Source organism: Amphiura filiformis, chromosome 20 (assembly GCF_039555335.1).
Source record: "Amphiura filiformis chromosome 20, Afil_fr2py, whole genome shotgun sequence".
Classification (NCBI taxonomy): domain Eukaryota; kingdom Metazoa; phylum Echinodermata; class Ophiuroidea; order Amphilepidida; family Amphiuridae; genus Amphiura; species Amphiura filiformis.
In genome coordinates this window covers 37,903,576-37,917,538 of record NC_092647.1, presented here as the reverse complement: position 1 = coordinate 37,917,538, position 13,963 = coordinate 37,903,576, and the positions used below count along the sequence as shown (strand labels likewise).

Genomic DNA, 13,963 nt, shown 5'->3' with positions numbered 1-13,963 from the left:
CTTTGGTGACCACTCTCTGGCTAGTAAGGTTTGACGATTGATTCGACTTCTATGGAGCATTTAGGAAAAAAATAGCCACCATGTCCCTCGCGAAAATCCCGGCATTTTTTAAGCTAGAGGCCAAAATCCAAAATGGCCGCCACCACCATTTTGAAAATTTAAGTTTTGAACCAGAGCACCTATAATCATGCACAAAGACACTTTTTCGGATATGTCGAGTACAAGGATTCCGCCTCTGACATTAGTTTGACATTACGGCATCCTTTTCACCCAGAAATCCAAGATGGTGGCGGCCACCATCTTGAAAAATTTAGTTTTGAACAAGAGGACCTTAAATGCGTGTACAAAGACACTTTTTTGGATAAGTCGACCACAAGGATTTCAAATTTGACATTACATTGACATTACGAACTCATATTTAACCAAAAATCAAAAAAGTTTTGAACCAGATTACCTAAAATGGTGTACAAAAGACACTTTTTCCGATAAGAAATGACCCCCCAAGAAATCCGAATCTGACATTAATTTGACGTTACAAAATAATTTTTGCCCAGAAATTCAAGTTTGCTCTATTTGGTTGGCGTAAATGTGATTTTTGAATGAGAGCAGAAGCATAAGTGTGTCATTTCCGCCTTATCTGGGGTTCATGTCTCTTATATGGGGTTTCAACTGCCTTATCTTAGGTTTACATCCCTTATCTAGGGATAAGGCGCCTTATCTGTGGTTTAGACAGCCTTATCCTGGGTTTACGTTCCTTACCTGTGGCTAAGATGCCTTAACCTTAGCATATCGCAGTCTAAACCCAGATAAGGCATATAAACCCCAGATAATGCGCCGTAACCCCAGATAGATAAGCGGCGTAGACCCCAGATAAAGCAGTCTAAACCCCAAATAAAAGCGCCTTAACCCTAAATAAGGAACATAAACCCCAGAAAAGGCATCTAAACCCCACATAAGGTGCCTTAACTCTAGATATAAGGGTTGTTAACCCCAGATAAGGGTCGTAAACCTCAGATAAGGCATCTAAACCCAAGATAAGGCGCCTTAACCCCAGATAAGAGACGTAAACTCAGATATGGCAGTCTAAACCCCAGATAAGGCGCCGTCTGGGGTTTACTTCTCTTATATTAGGTTTATGTTCCTTATTTATGGTTTAAGGCGCCTTATTTGGGGTTGGGACTGGTTTATCTGAGGTGTACGCCCTTATCTGGGGTTACGGCGCCTTATCGGGGGTTTAAACTGTCATATCTGAGTTTACGTCTCTTATCTGGGGTTAAAGCGCCTTATCTTGGGTTTAGATGTCTTATCTGAGGTTTACGACCCTTATCTGGGGTTAACGACCCGTATCTAGAGTTTTGGCACCTTATGTGGGGTTTAGATGCCTTATCTTAGGTTTATGTTCCTCATTTAGGGTTAAAGCGCCTTATTTGGGGGTTGGACTGCTTTATCGACGGTCTACGTCCCTTATCTGGGGTTACGGCGCATTAATTGGGGTTTAGATGCCTTATCTGGGTTTAGACTGCGATATGCTAAGGTTAAGGCATCTTAGCCACAGGTAAGGAACGTAAACCCAGGATAAGGCCGTCTAAACCACAGGTAAGGCGCCTTATCCCTAGATAAGGGATGTAAACCCAAGATAAGGCAGTTTAAACCCCATATAAGGGACATGAACCCCAGATAAGGCGAAATGACACATTTATGCTTCTGCTTAAAAATCACATTTACGCTCTACCAAATGGGGCCATCTTGGATTTCTGGGCAAAAAATATTTTGTAACGTCAAATTAATGTCAGATTCGGATTTCTTGGGGTCGACTTACCGGAAAAAGTGTCTTTGTACACGCTTTTAGGTAATCTGGTTCAAAACTTATTTTTTTAAAGATGGCACCGGCGGCCACCATCTTGGCTTTCTGGGTAAATATGAGTTCGTAATGTCAAAGTAATGTGAAATTTGAAATCCTTGTGGTCGACTTATCCAAAAAAGTGTCTTTGTACACGATTTAAGATCCTCTTGTTCAAAACTAAATTTTTAAGATGGTGCTGGCCACCATCTTGGATTTCTGGGTGAAAATGATGCCGTAATGTCAAACTAATGTCAGAATCGGAATCCTTGTACTCGACATATCCGAAAAAGTGTCTTTGTGCATGATTATAGGTGCTCTGGTTCAAAACTTAAATTTTCAAAATGGTGGTGGCGGCCATTTTGGATTTTAGCCTCTAGCTTAAAAATGCCGGGATTTTCATGAGGGACATGGTGGCTATTTTTTTCTAAATGGTCCATAGAAGTAGAATCAATCGTCAAACCTTACTAGCCAGAGAGTGGTCACCAAAGTGAACTTTTCCCCCTAACTAGTAATTATTTTTCTAGATTCACACTGACTTGAAGTAGGGAGTAGAATGATATCCACTTCTCTCCCGGATCTGTGGTGGGAGATTAAATCATGTCTTCCACAGGAGGTGAATAGATTTCAACTGCAATAGCCCATATTCTTAGTATACCTGGGGGAAATCTGTAGAAGATATGCCCTGTATATATAACATCACATGGCAACAGGAGATCAGGTTGGCAAAGTACAGTCTACACAATCTTAAACAGAAGTTCTTAGAAGACACAGATAGCATATTTTTACCAGGTATTATAGTTAGCTTGACCATGAATAATAGTATATACTCTTGCAATACAGGTAAATACTGCCCTCAAGACTCTCCTTTCCAGCAGTTTTTTTCCTGTTCCAGTGACACCCTCCCCTCCATTTGAAGTTGCAGAGACAAGGATCCATTTTAGTTCCAAAACTCAAAATCTGCACATACATTGTACCAAAAAGTCACTTGAACACACCCACACATCCTACACATATCGTTGGGCAGAAAAACCTCTGATGTGTCTTTGGCCCCTGAACATGCATTTAAAAAGCAAAACCTATATGTAAACCTGTTTGCAGTTTTGCTTTGTTCAGGGGCCAAAGACACATAGGAGGTTTTTCCTGCCCAACGGCGAACAGGGAAAATTTGGACTGGTTAGTGCCTCCATGAACATTCATTCAGGTGACACAAAAACAAAAAGCTCCATACCTCACATTTCCCACTGCACCTGCCGCATCTTACTTTGCTACTACCAGAACATTTGAAACATTTCTGTCGGCAAAAGGAACAAAAGAAAATTAAAAAATATAAAATTGTGGGAATGAAAAGTGTGCGACAGCTATTTAGGATTAATGAAAAACACTAGTACCCCACATTTTTGTCAATACACAAACATATACTAAAGTTTGACAACATCTTCACAAATTAATCACTTTTAATCCCTTTTCTTTTGGTCTTGTATATTCTATTTTATAAATTTGTAAATTGTGTAATAACTGTGTAAACTTATAGTATGCTACTTTTAAATTACTTTATAATTTCTATCTTGAGGGCAATTATTGTTTAAATAAATTTTGTTAGCTAAATGCTCTTTGATTGTTTGTCTTGGCTATCAGTTTTAATGTTTTAAGGCTTGGCATAAATGAGACATAAAATTACTTAAAGGCTCTAATATTTTCATATTATGTTTTCTGTTTTACATTGAGGCCTACCAATAAAACAGTCCCTCATTTCAAATCTTTAGTTTTGGTTTCTCTTTTGTTCAGAAACCAAAAATCAAGGATTAAAAAGTAGAGCAGATCTGGTCTGCAATCATAACACTATTATGCTGGGAGGACACAGTATAGGGTATATAACTAGAAGTATACAATAGCCTATTGTGCTAACATAATTATTATCATGATTGATATCGAAATCTATCCCATGGACGACAGTTGATGCTGTGGCATATTACACTCACGAGTTCTAGGCCTAGAAATCATATACATGCGCGTATATTGAAGGATGGGATGGGGTGGGGGCTTTGTTTGTTTGAAACATAAACGATGCATGGAGATGATTTGATTATGAAGTAGTTTATTATCCCGGGAAGCGCAACCCATACCTCTTTAAGAGGGGGCTCCCCTCCCTATATAACCACCTCTTCCCTAAGTGACTCTCTCCCTCCTCCTCCCCTACATTCGATATCTTCATCTCGAGCTCTCCTCCCCTTCTCTTTCATTAATGCTCTCTCCCATCTGTTTCTCTTTCTCCCGTCCCATACCCCCTTACCCTCCCCCCACACACACACACACACACACACCACACAATCTCTTCTCCCCTCTAGCTTCTACTTTTGCAGTAATAATTGCTTCAGTAAAACTCATTAGGTTATTAGAGGTCATATAATGGCCTTCCATCGATTCTGGTACATGGGATTAAGGACATGAATCGATTTTGTTTATAGCACCTATACAATGACAATAGTGGCCCCTTTTGTAATGTCGAATGCAAATATTTCTATGGTCTATATTTTTTCACAGGTGAAATAGCCCAGGCTTATTCGATTTTGTAAACCATGTCTTTCAATGTAGATTACCATGCTCGATTTCTCTCCTCGTGAATATTGCACTGCGAAATTTAAACATTTCTTTTGTATACTTAGAGTAGGTAACTTCAAACCAAATAATTTTACGATTCACACCACTTATAAGAAACTGAAACCAAAACCGAAACTGACTGACAAATGTTCAGTTTTTAACAAAAGGAAGAAACAATGAGTTCGATATCTTATGATTCAAGTGGTTAGGCAGGACAATAGGAAACCACGTGACCAAAACTAAAACTAAACATTTGAAATGAGGCACTGTGCCTCCAAATTTTGAGTTGTACTTTTCCAGCAGTTTTGTTGATATTAGAAAAAAAAAATGTGTATAAATATACCCCATAGCATAGAACATACTTCCAGACGTGGATACCACAATTCAGTTTTTGTTCACACCATCTAAACAAAACATATCTCAAGCATTAAATTTTACTGTTTTTTACAAGATTTCTTCTGATACCAAAATCTGTTTTGTTGAAGAAAAATTGGGAATGAGGCAGTCAATTGGGTCAAACCCATTTAATTAATTTATTTACCAGAATCAAGAGCAAGGCATTCCATTTCACAACCTGTGAACCATCTCTTCAACATACTCACCTTGACTACTGATGTATGAGGCACTTCAAGTTCCTTCTGATGGTCAGAAAACAACTCTGTTGGCTGACAATCAATCTGCCATAGTAGTGGTGCCCTGCCGCATTGTGGGCCGTCTATGTCACCGCCCAAGTAGGCACAATGCGACGATCTTGTATACCGTGCTTCACTGAATGTCTCAAGTTGATACTGTGTCACCAATAACAACAACAAAATATAAGCGAATACAAGCAAAATTGCAGATAAAACATTTACATTTCACATTTGTGATGTGATCTGTGAAAACCCTTCACATGGTATCATTTTTCATTTTTGAGTTTTCATAAAACATGTAAGTATAGAGCTCTTTTTAGAATTGTTTTCAATTTGTACCTGTGACTTCATTATCAAAAGTTATGAGCAATAAAGGATTGAGAAAAATAAAGAAATAGAGTTTTATCGTTTTTCTTTATAAAACTAAATAGCATAAAGCGCCATGTGAAGCTGTTTCACAGATCACATCACATTTTAATACACATCTTGAATGCAAGAAGTTGAACAATACTACATTTGTACAATGTACATTGTAGCTACACCACAGCTACAGTGATTGTACAAATTGTATACATGTACCCGCCAATTACAGGTAGGTCCACAGTTTAAATGTGAAAATTCTCATGTGTGTCCTTGTTTGCATTCCAGGCAAACACCAATGCAGGCCTGTAAAAAAAATTGGCAATTTGGCAATCTTCTTGCCAGGAAATTTTGTCATTTGATGGGAAATTTTGCTTTTATGGATAAAAAAATACATAAATGGTGGGAATTTTATCTCTATTGCCGGGAAATGTTACCAGGCCTGCACCCATGCGCTCCCATACACCTTCATCGGCACATTTACAGAAACACAGACACAGCTCACCCTCCCACACCAGGGTCATAAATTCAGCGAGAATTTGAGAATCCATTCTCGTAAATTCTCGTAAATATTTATTTATCATACAAAGTTATATGGCGAGAATCCATGGATTCTTGCAAAATTCCACTGGGAGAATCCAAAAGGATTCTCTCTCTTGATTGCGAATTTCTGACCCTGCACACCTATCCCTGCATGCCTGTACACAAAAAGAAATCTGAATCAAGCACAAATTGATACATACAGGGACATATTATGTGTTGCATACCTGCAAAGTTTTCCTTTCTAGAGTCGGCGGAGAAAATTTTTACTGCTGTACACATTTACTTACATGAAGTGCACTGGAGTGCTCAAGGCTGTCAATATTCATATGTTTGGCCGCACTTCTATCATAGCAACTGTTCTGATCAACAAATTTCAAGAGGGCCTCTCTAACAAGCTTCTCACTAAGTAAATCAGGGCTGTAAGAAAAAGTGATAGAGAATATGGTGTCACACATGCATCACCAATAAAACAATTAACAAGTAATGTTTGAAATAAATATTTTCTATAAATTTTCTACCAAATGCCTGTTTTCAACATGAATATTTATGTATGTACAATTTACAGAAAGGTTTGAGCATATTGTACACTTTTATAGACATGTCTCGGTCTTTGCCTTTTGTGCAGAAGTCCCGGGTTTTAGCACACATAAAACTAGTTTTATAAAAAGATTTTAACTCTTGATCTCAATACAAATATATTTAGGCCAAAAAAAAACATGTTTGTTTCCTGTAGCAGGTCTAAAAAGTCAAATGCGAAAGGTGTTTTTTTATTTTTATTTTTTTAATCTATGCCTTGAAATGAAAAAAAAAACACCTTTTACTGCAAATTGAATGGGAATTTACAGTGGGTTTTTCTGAAACCCACAAAACAAATCATATTTCTACATATTCAAGAATATTTATGATCCCCTTTCAACCTGCAGATTAGAAAGGTATGATGTGTGATGTTTTCTCCAGTAGTTTTTAACTACGCTCAGTTGTGTAATGTGTAAATGTTTTTTCCAGTAGTGTTTTATATTATTCGTTGCAATTTTCCAGGTTTTTTTGTTGGTTTTTTTCCTTTGTAAGTGAAAAAAAATTCCAATGCGCAAAATAAACTATCAAAAACGAAATGCGCCGCACTACAGGAAACAAACTTGTTTTTTTTTTTGGCCTTACTTCTGCAATTTTCTGTTGCTTCTAATAGCTACTGATTGCTGTAGTTGCAACAGCTGAAATTTACAGAGGTAAATATATTTGTATTGAGAGTTAAAATCTTTCTATATATGGATTTACCAATACTATGAACTTTCATGCTAAAACTAGTAACTTTATTAAAATAATATTCAACTAACTATGAATGAGAATAAGCGATGTGAATTTTTGTTTTTACTAACTTCTACCATATGATAGATGACAAGCAGGTCCAATATTTTGAGTAGTGGATGCCTATCATTTATTCTCAAGCCGACAGACATCGGTGTTGGCTCAACTAATGTGATGCTCACATCAGTGTATTGTGTAATGCTACATCTTCCTTGTATGTCGACATCACTTGATCTTTATGTTTTGCATTCAAAGTTTCCATATTTCTATTGTGCAAGTAAAGTTACCTGTGGGGAAAATATTTCTGTACTTACATTAAGAATGACTCCCTGGGTCTGCTGTTCTCTGAGGTGGTGGGCTCAAATGCAGGCGGTGGAATGTCCAAAGCTGATAAACAAAACAAAAATGTGAAATATTCCTATAACCAGGTTTGATAACTTTTTAGCACATTTCATCATTTCCTCCAACTATGACGAGAAAGAAGTAAGTGCCACAGCACTAAAAAAAAATTTACCTCTCAGAGTTAAACATTTCTTTTTTTCCAGATTTAAGAAATGGAGGGTAATGCAATATCTTTTACACCCAAATGTGCCCTTTGGAAATAAATACGTAAATAACTCATTATAGGAAAATGGATATGTATAGGGTATACTGGAAAGGAAAAGAGCAAGGTATACCAACTGGATGTGGGGAAATAAGTAAAATACGGTAATACCGACAAGAGGGTGTGCGGAGGGCGACAAAGAAACAACAATTGTAGGCACAAAAGTACAGTTTTGATACCAATGACCAATTCCATGGCCCACAGAAGTGTTAACCTACAAAAACAAGGGGGATTAATAGGAATACAAAAGTGCACTAAGACAAGTGATGAGAATCACTGTGCACAGTAGCACACAAACTATACACAAAACAGACAGAAAAAATAACTAACATCAGGGGCAGACAACAAAATATATAACCAAACAGCGAAAACTGTCCTGGTCCTATTCCTTGGATTTGAAGGTGGCTCAGTGAAGAATGCTCAAGTTGGTGGATGAAGTCTCCTATTTATTTGCCCAGCACTCTGCTATCCAGGAGGAGTGGCTGGAAGAAGGTATCTCCAGCGGCATATCTGCGGGCTTGCGTTGCACAGTGTTTTCTAGGAAGACGCTGGTCTACAAAAACAGTGGGTGAAGACAAAAGGCAATCATCCTGGTCACGTTTCTGGGCTAGCTTCAGGGTCTGCAAATCTAACTCAACTTTGCAGGAGGGATGCCAGACAGAACAAAGACAGAATGGAACGGAGCAGAACAGAACAGGGAGAACAGAACGGAGAACGGAACAGAGAACAGTACAGACAGAATGGAGACAGGCAGCATTGAGCCATTGCTACTGCGGAATTGCGGAACATGTACACAAAGCTTACTTGTGTCATAGACCATGATGCTTCCAGTATCATAGATCATATGCTCATAACCTGGGATTGATTTGAATGTTTCTGCAAGATGAGTTGGTCCATTATCTTGTCTCCCTGCAGCATTTTCATCTACATACATGCATGAGTCTGGGGTGTCCTCCCATTGGTCTCCAGTGCTGGTTTCCTCATAGATTAATCTATGGGTGTCCCATTCTTGGCATTCTGTTGGGGGAAGTATTGCATCAACTCACATTAATAATTACATCTAGAATATATGATATTCAAATTTCCCGGGCACTGAAATTGCCTGTGTCAATGACGTCCCAGTAACACAATGAAGGCTTACAACAATTGAGCACAAATAACCATGACGCATTGCCATAGACAATTTCGGCACAGAAATTTTGAATATTGTGTGTTGAGGACCGGCTGTTTTTATAGTCAAATATGAGTTTGTTTTAAATAAAACCATGTGATTCGTGCTTGATAATTGTTTTTCTAACATATACATGTAGGCATAATGTTGTGATTGCTGGAATGTTCCTTTAAATTAATGTGGATAATTTCTGAAAATCAGATAGATTACATAATTGTCTCCTAGCTTTTAAAATTAACAACATCTCTAGTGTCGCTCGTTTTTGATCTCTAATTAAATGGGTGTGACTCACTCAACAGCCTCATCCTCCAATTTTCTGTGTCAAAACTGATATTTTGGTATCAGAAGAAAGCTCATATTTTTCTCATTACCAGAGCAAAATTTAAGCTCAAGATATATTTATTTAGGTAGGGCTGTCTCACAGCTAAATAGTCCTTATAGTTAATTAGCAAATTAACTTTGCATACTTAGTAATTGGGAGTACTGGTATGTAATTCAATCTTTGGCCTCACTTTCAGTTTTCTGCTCCGCTAAATTGGAGTTAGCAGAGCCGAAGTGGTCAATTACGAAAATTGTCTACAGGGGAAGATCATAAAAATTCCCCCAGTCACTGACATATTATGACTCCCCCTTCCAAAGAAACAGACCGGCCTGCTGCTTACCTTCTTGCTCAGCTCGAGGCACAGATGGTTGAGACACAATCTGTACCTGTACACCTTCTGCTGCTACTATGCTTCCCTCACATCCTGTTTGTGTTTGTGACAATGCTGTGTATGGTCGACATGGTGGAGGAACTATGTCAGGCTGATTTAATGGAATAGGTACCAAGTCTGGCTGAGATGATCCACCTGGGTATGGGTGTACACCGACTGGTGGGTAATCTATTCAATGACAGATGAATGAAGAAAGGCACAGTGAAATGAGAGCTAACTTAAGCTTGAGAGAATGAATTTTAGTATCAACACAACATACACGGAGTATATACCAAGGCAATTGATCGCTCAATCACTTGTAGCATCAAGTTATGGCTTGAAATGACTGTAATTTTGGTACCTTGAAAATAAGGCCAGTCCTAGCATGCACCTACAATGTAAAAGTCATGACATGGATACTGGTAACTGTAACTCAGCTGAATATTGAGTTACAGTACACCAGATTTTAGAGAGACTGCGATTTTCCATTTCCAAACGTCGACGTCGAGTGTGTGTTTTTTACGTATTTTACGTTTTATGTAGATATGAATCGCATGAGGCCACATACTAAACCAACGCTTGTGTGGTGGCGCTATGTCCTATAGTCAATCATCTGTTGATTTGTTCTCATGTTTGCTCTCATGTCCCACAAATATACTGTCGAAACGCTCATTCCAGATCCCTTAAACAGTTGGTCACATTTTATTTTTGATCAATATGATAAAACATCAAGGTGGGTCTCAGTGCCGATAATTATATCGGGACAATAATTCTCGATGCAAACACCTAAGTCAGCAACTTTGCCTCTGATGCTGCCAAAATTTATCACCATGCACTTCAGAGACTGTTTGTTTAGAGCTACCTTTTTGGGGGTGGGGTTTGGGTCTACTGAACTTGGGTAACCTACCCTGAGATGTACTGTTTCCATTTGGGCTAACAGTACTGCTAGCGGAAGACACTGTATTGGTCGACCTTACTCCGCTAGCTAAGTCTTGCGGTGAAGATGTGGCAAGGGGGGGTGTCAAATTTAAAGATGTCACTGGAATCACTCAAACAAGAAAAGTTGTTGGAAATCTCAAGGCTGGTATCAGAGAATAAAAGAGGGTTGGCGTAATTTGGCCTGCCACATCTATTACAAATCCATGATATGCTACTATCTCACGAGTAACTCATAACTGGGTGTTGACATACCCATACACTCTCGTGGAACCACTGTTCACAATTATCACAGCACGTAGCTCTTTGACCCCATTTTGCAGCTTTGGTGCAAATATTACATGGGTACTTGGGCTTGTAAGGCCCCGGGTTTGGATGTAGGTCACCCGACTGCATAATTAATATCATGGACAAGCAGTACAACAAAGAATGTGAAGGCCTAGATTGGTCATGGTTTACACAAGAAGTAACATCAAAGTTCTTGTAACTATGTGAAATCAAAACATGAATGTTGGCTGGGTAATATTTATACTCAAACATCACAAGAATTTGCAAACCGTTCAGTATCAATAACAGTATCATGTTGTAATTGTTGTAGTGATTGCAAAGTAAGAATGAGTCCATTTCCGATCACTGTCACGACCATACAAGTAAGGATTATATGATGGAAATGCATCTTAACAATAACATGTCAATAATAAATACGAACCAATCCATAAACAAATGAAGTAAGTGATGAAGGTGAAGTCACGATGCTAACCCGTCCCTATACCCTGTGTGGGCAAGTCATACTTCAGTATGACTTGCCCTGAATGTCCATGTATGTTTGGAAGAGACGGATACATTGCATGAGAGCCTGCCAATTTAAGCTTCCTATAATATCAATTGCACATAACATACAAAGTCACAAACTTACAAACTTCAATATGCGCTTCAAATACAGCAGACCAGCTGTTAATTATTACCGATCCTGTAGCAGGGGTGTGATTGGTGCTTTTTGAAAAAAAAACCAAGGCAATGAAATTGCGAAGCGGAGCGAGCGAGCTCTCGCCTGTTGCGGCCGGGGGTGCAGGGGCCCCCTCAAGGGCCCCTGGTGGGGTCCAGGGGCAACGCCCCGGTGGGGGTCGAGGGGGCGAAGCCCCCCGAAGCCAGAGGGGTTTTGATGACACTTGAGCACCATTGGAGATGCAATTTCATGGGGTAAAATGCAAAAATGAGAAACTGTTAAAATACTTCACTTTATAGTATAAAAACATTTATTATCTGTGAATACATACTTCCAGTATCATATCATTCACATACACATGAGAAATTGCATCACCATTTTTGCACAGTAGGGCCTACAGTGTGTCTATAAATCATCCAGTTAGGGTTCTAAGGAATTTTCATTTTAAAATTGGAGATTTTCTCATATCTGGAAACTGAAAATTCCGGAAATGTGACATCTCTGTTAAGCATTTAGCTCTTGGTCCAGGGCCACTCCAAAAGCGACAAAAAAAAAAATTAAAAAAAAAAAATTAAAATTAAAAATTTTTTTTGTTGAAATTCCAGAATTTTTTTTTTTTTTTTAAAATCAGGAAATCCGGAAAAATCACACCCCTGCTGTAGAATACCTTACATAATCGTCCATTTCATGGAATCCTGTTGCTCAGAATTGCCAATTTCATTTTTATCTGTCAAATGCGCTGTGGATGTGCTCCATTAAATCACAGGTGTGAAACAGACTTTATACCACTCGCTCGCTCGCAGAAAAGCCAGCCTTGTGGCACTAGGGGCGGGCATGACGTCATTGTGGACGTATGCAAAATTTCCGACGGGCGTCATATAACCCGTATTGTGATTGGTTGCAAAAGCCATTCTTTGAAATCGTAAGCCACTCAATAAACGCGACGGCCTTTTACGGTATTAATTAATGTAACTCGCCAGTAAAGTACGTCTAACCCGATTGGTTTACAAAACTACTTTGATAATTGCTAAGCCACTCAGCGTGCTCGATGCAACAACCTCGTAGAGTTTTTCGAGAGGCGAATTCACGCAGGCGGTGGTGGAAGCGATATCGCAATTTTTGACGTCGCCATTTGATTAACACATAATCATGAAATCTTCACAAACAATTCTAAATTTGTTATGTGGTGTCAAAGCAAAATTATCTTACTCTAAAACCGTTGGGGTACGACAATGTACCACACTGTAGGCCTACGTATGTTATTTTTCAATTTATAAATGCTAACCGTGTATTTTGATTGAATGGGACTGTCAGCCTTGTATTTTCGCCAGCCTCGAATGTCACGTGTCGCGTGACCTATGCCGCCTGAATTCACGTGGTGATCCAGCGATCGAGTATAAATTCAGGTTGACAACTGCTCTCGCGCGAGATCGCAGGTGCAATAACAATACATGGACACAATCAGTGACCGTCTACACAATAGAATAATGAATTATTTATGACATGCATCGGCTGGATTTTACGATCGAGGAAAGGTTTTTGGCCTGTCCCTGCGTGAATATCCTTAGTTTTCAGCATCAAAGATACTTGCGATGACCAGTTTTTTGCGGACACTTTGATAACAGGTAACTTTTATAGGTCATAGGGTAGAAACTATACTATAGTTGTACAATTTGTACGAAATATACATTTTGTTACAGGCCTAAAATGTTTACAAAAATATATTGGTCCGTACGTTGTGCTTGTAAGTTGTATTCAGTTGTTCGACGTATAACCCGTCCCATGCCCGTACTCCCTAACTACAGCCAGCCATTGGCATTGCCAAGCCGAATGCAATGCATGCTCCAGTTTGGCCAAGAAATTCTTAATTCAAGGTTCGATTTACCCGGGTGCACACACATGCACCAGTGTATGTAGATTGTTGCTTGTGCATTTATTAGCAATAGCATACATGTACATGTATTAAAGCAGTAAGTAAATAGGTCATGTAGGTAAGCTTATTAACCATGTAACCCGTCTTTAAGCTTACCTACTTTCATTCAAAAAACAAATAAAATTCGTGGTTTTAAAAGAGGAATAATACATTTAATTATGATCCTTGCCTTCATTGGTGTTCATTTGCATGTTTGGTAAAGCTTAACATCACTTTCATCACAACGCTACACCATTTTTTACCAGAATGGAAATTGCAAATCACTGTGAAAATTGCACGAAAAAATAAATACTTCTTGGAAAGCAAAAATAGCATCAGCTTTGGTCAATGCTTAGAACTACGCTAATTCTTCCTGTTTAATGCAGCTTCGTCGTAAGTAAAGAGGGCGTTGATACATAGG

General features: G+C 38.7%; 1 protein-coding gene across 2 annotated transcripts in view; it reads right to left on the bottom strand.

The window, feature by feature from the left end:
- The window catches only part of LOC140142815 (protein SSUH2 homolog), a 30,613-nt gene extending 16,769 nt beyond the window's left edge, over nucleotides 1-13,844 (bottom strand). The window contains exons 1-7 of one of the 2 annotated variants that reach the window (XM_072164824.1): nucleotides 13,733-13,844; nucleotides 9,719-9,937; nucleotides 8,690-8,902; nucleotides 7,596-7,668; nucleotides 6,264-6,393; nucleotides 5,044-5,229; nucleotides 3,072-3,134 (exon numbers count right to left, since the gene is read on the bottom strand). In XM_072164824.1, coding sequence (XP_072020925.1) covers nucleotides 3,072-3,134; nucleotides 5,044-5,229; nucleotides 6,264-6,393; nucleotides 7,596-7,668; nucleotides 8,690-8,902; nucleotides 9,719-9,937; nucleotides 13,733-13,754 — 906 coding nt within the window. In that variant the 5' untranslated portion in view covers nucleotides 13,755-13,844. The remainder of the gene's footprint in view (nucleotides 1-3,071; nucleotides 3,135-5,043; nucleotides 5,230-6,263; nucleotides 6,394-7,595; nucleotides 7,669-8,689; nucleotides 8,903-9,718; nucleotides 9,938-13,732) is intronic. The other variant, XM_072164825.1, reaches the window with a different exon arrangement.
- Nucleotides 13,845-13,963: the final 119 nt, after the last annotated feature.